At 37.8% G+C, this 17,099-nt stretch overlaps 3 protein-coding genes across 6 annotated transcripts in view; all 3 read right to left on the bottom strand.

The window, feature by feature from the left end:
• LOC134817294 (sphingomyelin phosphodiesterase 4-like) overlaps positions 1-2,749 on the bottom strand; it is a 71,240-nt gene extending 68,491 nt beyond the window's left edge. For both annotated transcript variants that reach the window (XM_063826426.1, XM_063826428.1), the window contains exons 1-4: positions 2,631-2,749; positions 1,853-2,030; positions 651-777; positions 109-290 (exon numbers count right to left, since the gene is read on the bottom strand). In XM_063826426.1, the coding sequence (XP_063682496.1) occupies positions 109-290; positions 651-777; positions 1,853-2,030; positions 2,631-2,684 (541 nt within the window). In that variant the 5' untranslated portion in view covers positions 2,685-2,749. The remainder of the gene's footprint in view (positions 1-108; positions 291-650; positions 778-1,852; positions 2,031-2,630) is intronic.
• A 91-nt stretch (positions 2,750-2,840) lies between these two features.
• On the bottom strand, positions 2,841-13,803 carry LOC134817296 (uncharacterized). 2 transcript variants are annotated; one of them, XM_063826431.1, is made up of 9 exons: positions 13,695-13,803; positions 13,460-13,512; positions 13,167-13,314; positions 12,802-13,001; positions 12,555-12,681; positions 12,082-12,209; positions 11,840-11,984; positions 11,519-11,641; positions 2,841-3,700 (listed from the first exon to the last, which is right to left on the bottom strand). In XM_063826431.1, the coding sequence occupies exons 1-8, from the start codon at positions 13,743-13,745 to the stop codon at positions 11,531-11,533; spliced, it is 963 nt and encodes a 320-aa protein (XP_063682501.1). In that variant the 5' UTR covers positions 13,746-13,803; the 3' UTR covers positions 2,841-3,700; positions 11,519-11,530. The 2 variants fall into 2 exon arrangements, with proteins under 2 accessions (XP_063682501.1, XP_063682500.1); XM_063826430.1 differs by having other exon boundaries at positions 11,575-11,641.
• Positions 13,804-15,255: 1,452 nt separating this feature from the next.
• The window catches only part of LOC134816538 (tyrosyl-DNA phosphodiesterase 1-like), a 4,449-nt gene continuing 2,605 nt past the window's right edge, over positions 15,256-17,099 (bottom strand). The window contains exon 6 of one of the 2 annotated variants that reach the window (XM_063825428.1): positions 15,256-17,016. In XM_063825428.1, coding sequence (XP_063681498.1) covers positions 16,553-17,016 — 464 coding nt within the window. In that variant the 3' untranslated portion in view covers positions 15,256-16,552. The remainder of the gene's footprint in view (positions 17,017-17,099) is intronic. The other variant, XM_063825427.1, reaches the window with a different exon arrangement.

Raw genomic sequence — 17,099 nt, 5'->3', positions numbered from 1 at the left:
AGGGTATGTTGATGAACTTAATGCTACCATCAGTTAAGTACGATGTACACAACTAAGAAATTACTTCCATCAAGTAATAAATTCAAAAAATTAGTGGAAATAAAGTACCGGGTGGTAAGAAGAAGTGAAGGTAGTCCTCAACCAGCTGGGTATAGAGCACATCAGCCAGACTAGCAGGCCAGACCACGCCCGGGGGAGGGTGAATCAGGAAGTAGGTGAAGTACATGAAGTAGTAGTGGTATGCAGTCATGCTCAACTCCTTCGACTCTATATCCACGTTCACGAACATCCTGAGAGGCACTAGGTCAGGGGGGGGGGGGGGGCGGGTAGTGGTTATTTGGTTATTTATATTACGTTTTTATTTTGAAGGTGATCGTGAATTAAGCACTCGTCATCTTGATTTAGCCTAGTTTAAGTCGAATAGTGCATGGTTGCGGCTTAATTTTTAGAATCAATTGACTAAATTGGATAAAAACCTATGAATAATCGGTCAGGGAATTTTCGATTAATTATCCCAAGTAATACTATCGATATCCAGACAATCCGTAGGTTTTCTGCATTTTTATGTGTAATTTTGCAATAAATATCAGAAAACTTGTTAAATCGCATAATATCGCGATTTCATGCCGCACCTAAATGATTCCATTTACCTGTAGAGAGACGGTACAGCTCTGTCGTTAAGCAGAGCAACTGAGTTTGGGGGTAGAGCGTTAAAAGGAAACAGAAAGTGAGAGGAATTGTCGCTTTCCAAACATTGCAGAGCTTTGAACAGGCAGCCTGAAGTTGGAAGAGAAAGTAAGTGATCGAGCAATATAACAATGCAAAAGTTTCAATATCTAGAAATATTGATCATCTACGTTTCATTTCATGGAATAGGCTAAATTTAGCTATCGTGCGACTGAGAGAGTTTAGAAAAATTTGTTATATAAAGGGTGATGGTATGACCAATTTGTAAAGTAATTTACGATCAAATAATTATTACACTATGTTGTGTCACATAACAAGATCAAAGATGTTTGGAAGGAAGAATCGAAGTTTAAACAGTAAAACACACTTGAAAGCACTAAAACTACAAGTCCCAGTCACAAAAACTCCTAAAACAATCCTGCATTCCACCATTTCCACTCACACAGTCCCCGGGGCAGTTCCCAGAGGGAATACCTTAAGTCCCCTCTCAGACCCCTTATACAGTCCCGTGCTTACCACGCCCATACTCCGCCTGGTCATGTGACCATCTACCTCCTTACTGGCGCCACTGTTTAGAGTATCCACTGACACACAGTTCCCTAACAAACTCTCAAGATACGTGTTCAACTGCTTGGTTTCTGGGGAGTCACGTGATGTTACTATGACGATCAGACTGTCTCTTAGCAACCTCTGAACTAACATAACAACGTCTTTCAGCTGACAACCCAGTCCCAGTAACAAGTGAATCTCAGTTAACACCACAACCTGATTTCCTTCAACTTTCTTCAACCATTCTGGATTATTTAAATTATTGTCCAGATCAGGTGGAGTGTGTAGCAGACAGTTAAGTTCACTGTATTTCAGTTTACCAGACTCCTTAACCTCGCTAACATTGACCCCACTTTTAGCGAGTAAAGTATCATAATGGTGAACACTGCTGTCCCCAAAGTGATGGACTATTGTGATAGTTCGATTTAGCTTGAGTTGTTTTTGTGTCAGGTTGCAGAGCAGTGCAGATGTGTTGCTGTGACGACCACTTGAGAGTAGGTAGTTGCAGTCAGGTACCAGGGCTTCTAGAATCATCCTATAGCAATAATCTTAGGTTAGTTAATAGTTATGTTGAGCGCAACACTAGATATTAGTAATACTATCAAGCTGGACCTACCTCCATTGGGTTTGAGGAAGGCTCTGATAGCTTTAAAATCAGTAGGATGGAAGTTAGAGTGAAGAGATGAGAGTCTCCAGCCGGGGGTTGAGTCGTAGCCGAATATGTTGGAGAGAAGTTGGGGCAGGTACATGTGGAGCTGTCTAATAGGGAGGGTGGGCAGGAGCTCCGTCAGGTTCTGAGGTGTTAGGGTGGTGTTAGGGAGGCGTTAGGGTGGTGTTAGGGAGGTGTTAGGAAGGTGTTAGGAAGGTGTTAGGGAGGTGTTAGGGAGGTGTTAGGTGTTAGGGATGTTTTAGGGAGGTGTTAGGTGTTAGGGATGTGTTATGGATGTGGTAGGTGTTAGGAGGGTGTTAGGAAGGTGTTAGGAAGGTGTTAGGAAGGTGTTAGTAAGGTGTTAGGAAGGTGTTAGGAAGGTGCTATCAAGGTGTTAGGGAGGTGTTAGGTGTAAGGGATGTTTTAGGGAGGTGTTAGGTGTTAGGGATGTGTTAGGGATGTGCTAGGTGTTATGAAGGTGTTAGGGAGGTGTTATGGAGGTGTTAGGTGTTAGGGATGTTTTAGGGAGGTGTTCAGTTTTAGGAAGGTGTTAGGAAGGTGTTAGGGAGGTGTTAGGGAGGTGTTAGGGAGGTGTTAGGGAGGTGTTAGGGAGGTGTTGGGGAGGTGTTAGCATGTGCTACTAATCACTCTGCTATGTAGTAGATTTATTAAAGTTAATAAAGTGTCTTTTTAAAAAGCCATTTTTAAAATTTGGTTAATGTTTTTAGTGATGGGAATTACTGACTTGACATCTGACAGATAGAGGTTCTTGTTTGAGGATTGCGAGTGCGTTATCCATGCTAGTCTGAAGGAAAATGGTTGAAGATATTGCAAAATATATATCAAATTATTCTTACAAGATAGGAGCTGACTGTTAGCACAGAATCAAAGGGGAAAAAATAAGTATTTCTAAAACTACTAGCAGTTGAGCTATTAAAATAAATCAGACAAACAGTTGGCTTGAAAATTACTTCGAATGAGATTAAAAGTAACGTCAATGATAATATTTATCTCTAAAATTAACATTAACTACCTCACTGGCTACAGGCCTTAAGTGGTTTTCAGATCCGAAATGATTGAACCGAGTCGGGGTTAAATTTAAAATCAACCTTCAGAAAACAATTTCGTGAAATATACTCTTGAGGGCCACCGAGGTAGATCTGGGGCCTAAGATACAAAACAAAATATAATAATTATGAGTATTAACATTCAATTTAAAGCTACTGAACAGAGTTTCAAAAATTTACACAGATATGTCAGCCGTAACATTTAACACTCTATACAAACATACCAATAAACATAATTTTCATATACTTTGCATAATAATGAATCATAAACCGTCTTAACTAAGATCTCTCGCCCATGAAATGAATTCAAATTCTTTCGGAGTTAAAACATGGACTACAATGATAAGGATTCAGAGATTGCTCCTTCTTAAACTGAAAACTTGGTTTTCACAGCCTTGCTTCATATTAATACATATTTTCCATTTCAATAGGTAAGTAAAACTGTACCCATAAAGTGACCTGAATAATAAAACTGTCCGAAACATTACAAAAATCCCACTGCGTATAAAACACGATACATACAAAACAAAGTCCCACTAAAACATTATACTTTTACCAGCGCAGTGACATTAACCGCTTCATATTAGTTCATGAAACAAGTCATATATAAAGCAATTTAATTCGGACTAAAACAATGGGGTTAAAATAATGTCCGGGAGGATAATAAGAAATTTGGAAATAATAGAGCAGCTTGCTCATCCTTCGGCCTCGGGGTCGTTTTCTCTGGATATTAGATATGAGTCCACCCCTGAAATGAGTGCAAAATTAATGTACGTATGGGTAATGAGACAAATCATTTTAATTGGTCAAGTTGGAGCTAATTAATTATAAGTTAAATGAATCTATCATAGGTCTCCTGGAGATTGAGGATCACATAGTTGATACATCTGTCCAGCCACGATTGAATCAGCATTATCGTGATAAGCTTACTGCAGTTCCGGAATGACTTATCATTAAAGACAGACTAAATGCTGAACAACAAATAATCACAGTTGATCTGCCAGCAAATAACTCAGCCAAGTTACATAATAAAACTGCTTCATTCATTTGTTTATTTCTGTAAGTTCATTCGTAATTAAATATCTTTTGGTAACAATCAGCATGGATTTCAAATTGCTGGGGCTGCTGCTGATGGTTTGTTTTGTTATGCCACTTCATTTCCTCGACATTATCCTACACTACAGGTAACGTTAGTTCTGTCTTTTACGAGGATATTATGTTTATAGAACCCAATTGCATGCAACACATTTTTATTCAAGCTGATGACTTAACGTAAAATAAGCCGTCGCTTTGCAAGGAAAGTTAGTTGTTTATCTTGAGCAACGTCGATTTGCTAAACATAATATATCACTAATTACTTACGGTCGAAGATCGCCGAAAGTAAAAAGTAGCTACGAAGGCCACCAATAAACTCAGCTAAAACTCTATGACGCGTAAATTGTAAGGAGAAGACTCCTCAAATCAAACCACTTCCAGGTATAGACACTACAACAGATCTGTGCAGATGGAGACACAGCAAGCGGAGAGCGAGGCCTCCCCATCCCCACCAGATACCTCTTATCTCGGGAAAATACGACTCAATTATACCAGCGAGAGGGCCAGTGTGCTGTTTTCAACTGCAGATGAGATTGATTTGTATTTGGAGTATATGGAGAACTCTGGAGGAGGCAGAGTGAGCTATGGGAAGAGGCGCTATGTGGAGAGGAGACCCTCTGTGAGAAATAGACTAGTGCGATTTAGGACACTTCATTAGAGGTGGACAGCGCCTTTTTGGTTATATTCGGTATTAGAGCCAACTTGTGATTGTATCATGAGCTCTTTCATGAGTTATTCAAATTTTTACAAAAAATCACGTAGTTTTTATTACCACAGTTAAACCCCGATTTTCTGCGGAGTTTGAGGGAAAGAAACAACCGCGGTAAATCGAGGTCTGCGGTAAATTGGGGTTTTACTGTATCATGCTTCAAATTCCCCGTCATAACATTAACATCAGCACTAAACATAGAAACAATACGAACAGCCAGCAGTGAGCAATAAATCCTTAACTAGGAATATGATGATCGATAGCCGGTGACGAAATTAAACATGACAGCGGTAACATTAGCTATTTCATAAGCTTTAAGCAGTAAATAATAAAGTTAAATAAGTTATTATTAAATGATTAGCAGCAGCGTAGTAGTACTATAAGTTAAATAAGTTATTGAATAATTAGCAGCAGCGTAGCAGTACTATAAGGTAAATAAGTTATTGAATAATTAGCAGCAGCGTAGCAGTAATATAAGTTAAATAAGTTATTGAATAATTAGCAGCAGCGTAGCAGTAATATAAGTTAAATAAGTTATTGAATAATTAGCAGCAGCGTAGCAGTACTATAAGGTAAATAAGTTATTGAATAATTAGCAGCAGCGTAGCAGTAATATAAGTTAAATAAGTTATTGAATAATTAGCAGCAGCGTAGTAGTACTATAAGGTAAATAAGTTATTGAATAATTAGCAGCAGCGTAGCAGTAATATAAGTTAAATAAGTTATTGAATAATTAGCAGCAGCGTAGCAGTACTATAAGTTAAATAAGTTATTGAATAATTAGCAGCAGCGTAGCAGTAATATAAGTTAAATAAGTTATTGAATAATTAGCAGCAGCGTAGTAGTACTATAAGTTAAATAAGTTATTGAATAATTAGCAGCAGCGTAGCAGTAATATAAGTTAAATAAGTTATTGAATAATTAGCAGCAGCGTAGCAGTACTATAAGTTAAATAAGTTATTGAATAATTAGCAGCAGCGTAGCAGTAATATAAGTTAAATAAGTTATTGAATAATTAGCAGCAGCGTAGCAGTACTATAAGTTAAATAAGTTATTGAATAATTAGCAGCAGCGTAGCAGTACTATAAGGTAAATAAGTTATTGAATAATTAGCAGCAGCGTAGCAGTAATATAAGTTAAATAAGTTATTGAATAATTAGCAGCAGCGTAGTAGTACTATAAGGTAAATAAGTTATTGAATAATTAGCAGCAGCGTAGCAGTAATATAAGTTAAATAAGTTATTGAATAATTAGCAGCAGCGTAGCAGTACTATAAGGTAAATAAGTTATTGAATAATTAGCAGCAGCGTAGCAGTAATATAAGTTAAATAAGTTATTGAATAATTAGCAGCAGCGTAGTAGTACTATAAGTTAAATAAGTTATTGAATAATTAGCAGCAGCGTAGCAGTACTATAAGTTAAATAAGTTATTGAATAATTAGCAGCAGCGTAGTAGTACTATAAGTTAAATAAGTTATTGAATAATTAGCAGCAGCGTAGCAGTTAATCAAGTATCTGACCAAAAATCCGCACAATCATTTGAGTATAGTAGGTTTGTGATGTTATTTGGCTCCAGTAGGGTTTAAAGATCAAAAAAAATTTCTGTGTCTATGAAGTGTGTGGCCACGCCCTTTTATACGATCGTGGGAAAATCTTACATGTTCCTGAAATAAATTCATATTCTTATAATTAAAGCATATAGGGTATCCAAACCAATGTTTTTTGGCTCGGGAAATCGATTGGTGATGTCAATTTGACTCTCAGACCACTCCCTGATAAGATAACCACGCCCATATTCACAATCGAGCTTCAAAATTCCAAAAAATGTAAGTGATTTTCTTGGACAAATTGGGTGTCGAAACCAATGTTTTTTGGCTCGGGAAATCGATTGGTGATGTCAATTTGACTCTCAGACCACTCCCTGATAAGATAACCACGCCCATATTCACAATCGAGCTTCAAAATTCCAAACAATGTAAGTGATTTTCTTGGACAAATTGGGTGTCGAAACCAAAGTTTTTTGGCTCGGGAAATCGATTGGCGATGTATATTTGACTCTCAGGCCACTCCCTGATGAGATGACCACGCCCATATTCACAATTGAGCCTCAAAATTCCCATAAATTTAAGTGATTTTCTTGGACAAGTTGGGTGTTGAAATCGTTGTTTTTTTTGCACAGGAAATCGATTGGTTACGTCTATTGCACGAAAATGCCACACAGAACTAAATTGAAACAGTTTTTTGAAATAGGTTGCATCAAAATAATATAATATTTAAACATAGTGGCTATTAATGATAAAAATAAATAAAATCATAGGTATGGTCATTTATTTTCGCAATTAATGCAAAGGCAAAAGTCTGAACATTTTGACCCCTCCGCTTTAACACAAGAACAATGTTTAGTTTTGCATCCAGTTTTACATCGGCAAGTGTTGCAAAGTTCATCAGGAATGAGGTGAAGTTCCTTGTTGGCATAAAGGTCGCCCTCCTGATCTTCCCAGCCATATTCAAGAGCATTAAGGGTACAGCGTTCATGTTCTGGTGTTAAAAGATTGGAACTTTCTTTTAAAAGGTACCACCATCGTCTTATATGCCCATTCCTAATAGAATAAGAGGTTGGAGGAAGACCAAGAGCAGAACCAGTTTTCTTGTGAACCTGAAGTCTCAGCTCATCAAATGTTTTGACTCCATTTGAAGCTGATAAAACTTTTACAAGATATTCTTCTGCGACCTTTAGTTGCTCCTCGTCTAAAGTTGCTGTTTTGCCAAAACTGCGCAGACTTTTCTCCGGGTCAGCAGTCAGTGCACACCTCTTTGACCCCACTTTGCTTAGGTGATCAGATCCTGTTGCTAGATGTGCACTGAGAATTTCTTGACAAAAGTCTTTTTCCGAATCTTTCAAACATTATGTGCACTGGCAACATCCTTCGCTTCTCACCTTAACCAAGCTGCAAGAATAAGTTCTGTAACCCAAGACTATGAAATTTTTCAAAGTAGTGTAACAACAGCACCAGTACATCAGTATCCTCTGATATCACTGTGATACGAGACCTTGAAAACATAGTTATGTCCCATGCAATATGTGGTATTATCCTGAGGTCTGCTTCTTCGTATTTGAGGTTCAGCTGATCAATTTGTTGTACATTACCCAGTTCATTAAGATGGAGTGCTGGTTTAGAGACATTTTCCACAACTGTACCACTGAAAATGATTGATTTGTTGACCTTACGAGCCAAATCAAGAACATGCGACGTTACAAAGCTCTGGAACTTTACTTTGTTTGCAGAGCATGCCCAAAACTTCGGCATCTGTTCGGGAACTTTAGTGTCGCTTCTTATTCTTGCTAGGCGGATAATTCCGCCAGCGGCAGCAATCCTGGTAGCTCTTTCACCGCCTTTAAGAGAATTTTCAATGTAGCTGTCAAAAACGATGTGAAAAAGTGCTACATCGGGAAACCTCTTGAAAACTCTGGCAAATGCCTCTGCCACCATCATCCCGAATGTCCAGGTTGAAGGGTTATCCTGGATTCCAAATAAAGACGGTGCTTTCAGGTCTTTAACTCTTGTATCCAAGCTTTGTCCCTTGATGAACGACATAAAGTCGACCACAACAGCCTCCTCGTTAGAAGGATTACATATAAGATCGTCAGTTTTGAAGGATGCTTTCTTTTCAAGCTCCTCCCTCATTTTATTTTTGATTAGTTTTACCATCAAAGAACCGTCGAAGAGGATACTATAGTTTGTAATATCATACTTAAGAACTCTTGCTAAATCTCCATCTTTACTTTTTGCAATAGAAAGGACTTTGATTGCCAGCCTTGAAGCTCGCTCGTTTTTCTTGATATTCTTTTCAGTGGCATCTGATTTAGCAGCTGTTACATGATCCACAGGAAGTAAATTTGTCTTGCTGATCTTGTTTGCCAATAACCTTGTCTTTTCTTTGTAAACTGATTTTTGGAACTCCTCATACTTCTCAGATACAATCTCAAAGAAATCATAATGCATCTTGGCAACACTGTCTTCAGCATAAACTTGCGTAACAAGGTTTTTAACTTTGTCGTGATTCTCCTTGCAAAATGGATTTCCTTGACTACTTACAAAACTTGTGGTACTGTCAGTGCAAGCATTGATCTCTTGAATCTTTCTAGAACTTAAATGATGGTGGGAAGATGCATTGGCAGTCTCCGTGTTCCCTCCTTTATCCGAGTTTGTTATCTCCCTAAAGGTGTTGGTTATAGAGAGAACCTCGTGATATATGAGGGCCCATTCCGCAGCGTATTCCTGTTTCCTAGTCTGCCCTATGATTCCGTGTGAACTCTTTGAACTACGTTGTATTGTTTGTTCAAGAGCAAGATCTGGCGACACTGCGTTAAATGAGCCCGAGGTTCTTTTTACTACAAAATACTTTTTCAAAAAGGAGTCATATAACTCTGGATGAGTGTGCTTGACATTTTTAAGAAGCTCCAAGTAAAAGGAACCGTATCTCAAATAGTTTTGTAACGTCGGATGTTCTTGATTTGGCTCGTAAGGTCAACAAATCAATCATTTTCAGTAGTACAGTTGTGGAAAATGTCTCTAAACCAGCACTCCATCTTAATGAACTGGGTAATGTACAACAAATTGATCAGCTGAACCTCAAATACGAAGAAGCAGACCTCAGGATAATACCACATATTGCATGGGACATAACTATGTTTTCAAGGTCTCGTATCACAGTGATATCAGAGGATACTGATGTACTGGTGCTGTTGTTACACTACTTTGAAAAATTTCATAGTCTTGGGTTACAGAACTTATTCTTGCAGCTTGGTTAAGGTGAGAAGCGAAGGATGTTGCCAGTGCACATAATGTTTGAAAGATTCGGAAAAAGACTTTTGTCAAGAAATTCTCAGTGCACATCTAGCAACAGGATCTGATCACCTAAGCAAAGTGGGGTCAAAGAGATGTGCACTGACTGCTGACCCGGAAAAAAGTCTGCGCAGTTTTGGCAAAACAGCAACTTTAGACGAGGAGCAACTAAAGGTCGCAGAAGAATATCTTGTAAACGTTTTATCAGCTTCAAATGGAGTCAAAACATTTGATGAGCTGAGACTTCAGGTTCACAAGAAAACTGGTTTTGCTCTTGGTCTTCCTCCAACCTCTTATTCTATTAGGAATGGGCATATAAGACGATGCAGATGGTGGTACCTTTTGAAAGAAAGTTCCAATCTTTTAACACCAGAACATGAACGCTGTACCCTTAATGCTCTTGAATATGGCTGGGCAGATCAGGAGGGCGACCTTTATGCCAACAAGGAACTTCACCTCATTCCTGATGAACTTTGCAACACTTGCCGATGTAAAACTGGATGCAAAACTAAACATTGTTCTTGTGTTAAAGCGGAGGGGTCAAAATGTTCAGACTTTTGCCTTTGCATTAATTGCGAAAATAAATGACCATACCTATGATTTTATTGATTTTTATCATTAATATCCATTATGTTTAAATATTATATTATTTTGATGCAACCTATTTCAAAAACCTGTTTCAATTTAGTTCTGTGTGGCATTTTCGTGCAATAGACGTAACCAATCGATTTCCTGTGCCAAAAAAACAACGATTTCAACACCCAACTTGTCCAAGAAAATCACTTAAATTTATGGGAATTTTGAGGCTCAATTGTGAATATGGGCGTGGTCATCTCATCAGGGAGTGGCCTGAGAGTCAAATATACATCGCCAATCGATTTCCCGAGCCAAAAAACTTTGGTTTCGACACCCAATTTGTCCAAGAAAATCACTTACATTTTTTGGAATTTTGAAGCTCGATTGTGAATATGGGCGTGGTTATCTTATCAGGGAGTGGTCTGAGAGTCAAATTGACATCACCAATCGATTTCCCGAGCCAAAAAACATTGGTTTGGATACCCTATATGCTTTAATTATAAGAATATGAATTTATTTCAGGAACATGTAAGATTTTCCCACGATCGTATAAAAGGGCGTGGCCACACACTTCATAGACACAGAAATTTAATTTCCACCCAAATTTTTTTTGATCTTTAAACCCTACTGGAGCCAAATAACATCACAAACCTACTATACTCAAATGATTGTGCGGATTTTTGGTCAGATACAGGATTAAGTACTATAAGTTAAATAAGTTATTGAATAATTAACAGCAGCGTATCAGTACTATAAGGTAAATAAGTTATTGAATAATTAGCAGCAGCGTAGCAGTAATATAAGTTAAATAAGTTATTGAATAATTAGCAGCGGTGGAGCAGTAATATAAGTTAAATAAGTTATTGAATAATTAGCAGCAGCGTAGCAGTAATATAAGTTAAATAAGTTATTGAATAATTAGCAGCAGCGTATCAGTACTATAAGTTAAATAAGTTATTGAATAATTAGCAGCAGCGGAGCAGTACTATAAGTTAAATAAGTTATTGAATAATTAGCAGCAGCGTATCAGTACTATAAGTTAAATAAGTTATTGAATAATTAGCAGCAGCGTAGCAGTACTATAAGGTAAATAAGTTATTGAATAATTAGCAGCAGCGTAGCAGTACTATAAGTTAAATAAGTTATTGAATAATTAGCAGCAGCGTAGCAGTACTATAAGTTAAATAAGTTATTGAATAATTAGCAGCAGCGGAGCAGTACTATAAGTTAAATAAGTTATTGAATAATTAGCAGCAGCGTAGCAGTAATATAAGTTAAATAAGTTATTAAATAATTAGCAGCAGCGGAGCAGTCTGAGTATGGACACATGCAGATTTACTTGTGCTCAGTGCTACTGGTCGTAAGGAACAACTGCGTCGCTTCTAGTTGGATTACCCGAGTTTTCCTCAGCAAAGTTGTAGTTTTCAGCCAGAGTCTGTCGTTTCCGATGCTTCAGCTCTTGCTGATGGAAAAACTGCGTTAAAAATAGATCCTGGCGATTTTACAAGCCTTTATTGCTTTAAAGAGTAACTGCATTGATCAAGCTTTAACCAGGCTCTAGTTTGTTGGATTTTCATTTGTTTTATGACTAAATTTTCCGCCCATTAATGTAAAAGTAAATGTTATGTAACTCAAGTCAAACATTCTGATAAGCACTCACCCATATAAAAGAGGGTCTTATCTGTTGTCTCATATCAGCACCGCAGGAGTAGAGTAGAGTATTTACGGCACCTAGTAGAGGAGCGGACATGCTTGCCAGCAAGACCAGCGGGAAAGATGTCTGGTCGTTTAGAGCCATTTGTATCCTGAAATTAGCACAAATGATACTTCGCAAATTTTGTTCATCCTAAATAGGAATTCAGGCCACGTTTCTGAACTGTAAATAATCAGGATAAGACCAACCTGGTGATGAGAGGACATACAGAGATGATGATAAAGACTAGCGGATACAAGAACAGAACTCGGACTTCCCGCCATTTTCTGGACTTGGCATCCTCTTCTTCTGGGTTATATGCTGCATACGTTCGATTCTGAGGTAGAGAGTTTAGGGATTGCAATGCTTCTAGTTAGATCATAGTTATAACTCTGAGTTTGGCTTCTAGGCGTTTCCGCTGTTCTTCAACAATTGTATTACAATATGTAAACAATTAATGTGGAAGTGCATTTGTATCGTGCCCGCGTCGACCCGCTCAAAGTCGGATCCAAAAGTATAAGAATATAAACTCGCGTGTTTTGCGTGGGGATAGCAAAAATAAAGCTAGCGCGCGCTACATAACTTAAATTGAGAAGACCTTCAATTTACCGCCAAACTAAGTGGCAAATAATTGAATACAATCATGACGATGAAAAGGAAACAGAAACGAAACCCTAGATACCTGTCGCTTGGTGTGTACTCGCAGATATATCAGCATGACAGTGAGCGTGATTACAATCGCCATAACTGGACCGTACCAAACTAAAAACCTCAGCGTTTGTTCCATCTTGGTGTCTCCTTTTATCCAACTAAATAGATAACAATTTTATCGAATGTACAGTTCTTCCAAACAAACCTTCCAATTTCAGGTAATACATACATAACATAGTATTAAATCATCTCAAGTATATGATTAGACCGTTACTTACCACCAGGGACCAGAGTGCCCGTAAGCGTCCCAAATAAAAGGAATTCCCGCCACAATGCCAGGCAGAAACCAGCAAGCCAAGTGAAATAATGACTCGGAGGACTCGAAGCTTAGCTCTTCTTTTACAAGACGATACATGTTGGCTGTTATTACAATTATCCAGGCTACACACGTCCAGTCGAAATATGTCATCAGGAATCCCTGAGTTGAGTGAGTATGGAGAAATGAGTTTCAAATTTGTAAAAACAATAGAATGATCGGCGAATTCAGCTTTTTAAGATTGTTCAATAAATGTGAAGTGTGAACTGTTAACAAATAACAAAAACTAGAAATCTTTAATAATGATCCGATAAATCTCATAATTACCTGAAATTTGCACCCGAAAGGATTAGCAATAGTGCCCATCATGTAAGGAACTGAGTCACAAAGCGTAGCTATGCTCAGGTAAAGGATTAGGCGCTGTGAGAAGAATAGATACTTCTTGAACAGCCATATCACGAATATCACAAACAAACTGAAATTATGTTACTTTATTTTAGGGGTTTGAAAGAGCGATTTGAAGCAGATGAGCTTAGTTTTTCACATAGGGATATTTACTATGCATTTAAGGCATTGTAAGGGGTAAAGGGGAGGCGGATAAAAATAAATATTTAGCATACCTCAGAACAAAGGAGGACGTGCCAAACAGAACTCTGATAATTGTCAGGGTTTGCTGAAATCACACGTAACATGTTAAAAACCATACATTTTCCACACATTTGAAATTACCCCATTACTTTACGTGTTCAACCTCAGAAAAAATGCTCATAAAATTTTGAAGGACTCTTAAATCTAACAAATCGCAATATTAACACGTGATGCACAAATAAGGCAAATTGCAATACTATTACTAACACATCTAGAGTCGTCCTCGTTTGGACATTTGGACAACCAATCTCGAGCCATCCCTCACTGCTTTATTATCAATAATCTTCCATTGTTTACTTTACCATTATGCTGGGCTAGAACAGGAGAATATTAAAGATAATTCTGCACATACAAAAATAATTAAAAAACATAATGACGTTACAAACCCTGTATTATTCCTGTCAAGGCCAAGATGCGGTTTGTAATTCATAAAAAGTAGTATGAAATTAAAGGTTGATAATTCATAATTTGTGAAGTAACAATGTTAAGATTTAACAGCAATCAAGGTGTGAGCGATCCAACTTTTAACATGCAATCTAAAATAAGAAATGTAGAACAACTATATAATAGAAACATCATAATGAGACATGATCGGAAAGTATTTTACGAATAACAAAAAATAAACAATAAAAAAAGATTAACGATCTTCTCCCTAAAATTCGATACAATCATACACAACATATAGAAGCTCAAGAATAAGTAATACGGCTTTTTCCTCTATACTGTCGACATTTCGCAACACAGCTCAGTTCTGACGAAGCCTTTCTGCGTAAGGTTGACAGTTTATAAATTTCGGGGGCGAAAAGCTTCAAAAGCGATCGTACTTGAATTTGTCTCTCTAAATCGATCATCGTACTTGAATTCTCCAAATTAGGGCAAACGAAACTGTACGTCCAATTTTTTAGACAATCGGTGATCGAGTTGCTAGGGTCACAATATGGCAATGATGACTTATAAGACTTCAAATGAACCAGTTTTAGAAAAATATATAAGGCATGATTTTCGTGTGGTCCGAGATGACCTATTGCCCATTAATTATGTGAAACCTAAACAATATCAGCTACTTGTATCGTATGTACTCTGATCCCGTGTTCACTTTGTAGGATGATTAGTTTGGTGTGGCTGGTACCGTAGTTATTGGGGGAGATAAAATGGGACCACTGTTAATCTAGAATATTTCTCAGGTTGGGAGGCGGCCATTTTCTGTGCTTCTATTGGTCTCCAACTTCTTTAGCTTGCGTTTCTCCTGTGAAGCACGACATTGAAATGTTCTTGTATTGATACAGTCTCAAGATTAAAAAGGAAGATTCCAGAACATTAGGAATAATAAGCCATCATAACTGCACAATCTGGAATCTTCCAAAGCTAGATCATAATATGTACATTTAATTGTACTACCCGTAATGTATAACAGGGGGGGGGGGGGGCAAAAGTCAGTACCCATACGTTGGCCTTAATAGCTCAGTCACTGAGTGCACAATTGAAATAATTCTTTTTGGTATGACTTACTACCACCACTGGTTCGAGGAATTTGTCAAATCGAAAAATATTCGTGTTCATGTTTTTCAAATGAAGGTTCATTTTCGCATTTATTTTAAAGTTTGGATAGTCAGATCGAGCCAAATGTTATTGAATGGTGTTTGGTCATTTAAATTACGTTTGTCCTGCCCCCCGTGTCTAGAGATTGATCAATCTCAGCAAGATTTTTATTAACTTTTATATACAGACAGATGCAATGACAGATGAAACGACTAAGTGAATTATTAACCTTTTACATTGTTAGCTCTTGATCTCCTGAACAAGGATAGGAGGATGCAGCGCCTTCTTGTGTTGGTCAATAATATTCCTTGTTGGCAGCTCTACTCCAAACTTGAGCAGAAATAACCGGAGCTCAGTCCAGCTACGTGAGCTGTGAGTGCTGTTGAAAAAAAATCCCAAGCTGTCCTCAATTGGAATCTCAACCTTGATGGTTCTCGCCTTCTTCTGGCATCTTCGGCCCATCAGCTCCATGACCTCCTCTATTGAAACTCCTTGTTCTGCAGCAAACTGCATCAGCTCATCAATCTTCGGCTGTATAATCTGATTCACTGTTCGCCTTTTTGGCAGGTCTGATAGTCTCAATTTTGGTCGACCCAACACAGCAGGTGATTCTTCAGACTCCAAATTTGTGGTGCATGTGCTTTGTATGAAAGGTTTCACACTCCAGTCAGTGTACTTGGCAGATCCTTTCTTGTATTTGGGTCGTGATGACTTTAGCCGCTGGAGTTTTGCTTTAACAGCATTTTCAGTCCCGATTTCTTCCCCAAATCTTGAAATGAAATCTCGTGCAAGATCAGCAAGAGATGTTGTCTCCAGTAGTTTGATAGCATCACCATTCGATATGTTCATAACTGTAGCTACTGTTTTCTATTGCATAAGAAACGTAACTGTAAATAAAAGATGTACTAAAAATTATCACAAGAGTCTCTCTTACTTGATGAATGACAGAAGGAGGAGATTCATTCAATCCATGGAGTTCCAGATTCTATTTTTGTGCAATGATTTGCGCCATTTAAACATTTAAATAAGTCAGTTCACTGTTCACTATACTGCAAAACGTAAGATCACGTTTGTTTTTACTTATCCGCCGTTGAACGGTGTGAGTACTTACAGTATTTAAACCTGGTGAAGACTGAAGACCGATAGTTATATCACTTCTGTTTGAAAGGAGCATTCCAGTGGGCATACAGTGTATGCCATACACAAGTGTAAGTTTAGGTAAAATAATTAAGTCGAATAGAATGCTTGTGAACATTTTTTTTAAATAAGTTACCTTATTACACAATATGATGTACTATAATTATCGAATAACTTAACTAAATATACAACTTCTTTAAATTAAAAATATCATGTTCTACAGCAAATAAATCAATCTTCTTTAAAAATTTCTTAAAATGAAAATCAATCAAAGAATGCTAAGAACAACATTCAAAAAGCACTAAACAATTCAAAATTAATCTCATCAAGTGACATAACCATCAGATTAAGTATTATGTACCACGTGACATTATGTACCACGTGACATTTCACCCGACCTCTTTAAACAACTGATTGTCAGTATCGACAGGCCACTTGTTACCATGGGTATCCAACTGAGAGTACTTAAGATCAGCTATCCATGGTTTATCTGTCTTACTGTATGGTCTAGGAGGAAGACTATACGGAACTAGCACCCCACAACTATCATCCTTGTTGTAAACTTTCTGAGGGTCCCCCTTCACAAACAAAACTCCCAGCTCGTAACTCCGAATTCTGAACCTCCCATCATCTAACAACTGACCCCAGGCAGCTTTAGAAAGATTAGCACTGGTTAACAGAAACCAAGCAGCACTCTTCATGTCAGGTGAGAGTCGAGTGTAGGATTTAATATGGGGCACAACACGTGACCGCCCATGTGACTTACTCTCCCAGTGACACATGTGGTTCCGTAACCAGGACTGTCGGCGGTGTGTTGCTAGGTGATACGGCACGCTGGCTCCCCCGCAGTAACCTGGTGTAGATTGTTGTGTAGAATATTTTAATAGTATAGAATTTTATATAATTTTTAAGAATATAACAAGATATATTTTATAG

Source organism: Bolinopsis microptera, chromosome 6 (genome assembly GCF_026151205.1).
Source record: "Bolinopsis microptera isolate Bmic1 chromosome 6, MBARI_Bmic_1.0, whole genome shotgun sequence".
In the NCBI taxonomy this organism is placed as follows: domain Eukaryota; kingdom Metazoa; phylum Ctenophora; class Tentaculata; order Lobata; family Bolinopsidae; genus Bolinopsis; species Bolinopsis microptera.
Note: the sequence above shows the minus strand (reverse complement) of the source record. Positions and strands in the feature narration are given on the sequence as shown.

Coding starts and splice junctions, on each gene's coding strand:
- LOC134817296 (XM_063826430.1), bottom strand. CDS start 13,745: ATGGCTCGAGATTGGTTGTCCAAATGTCCAAACGAGGACGACTCTAGA. Junction 13,513..13,694: donor ACGAGGACGACTCTAGATGT/GTTAGTAATAGT, acceptor GTGTGATTTCAG/CAAACCCTGACAATTATCAG. Junction 12,210..12,554: donor GAGTACACACCAAGCGACAG/GTATCTAGGGTT, acceptor TCTCTACCTCAG/AATCGAACGTATGCAGCATA.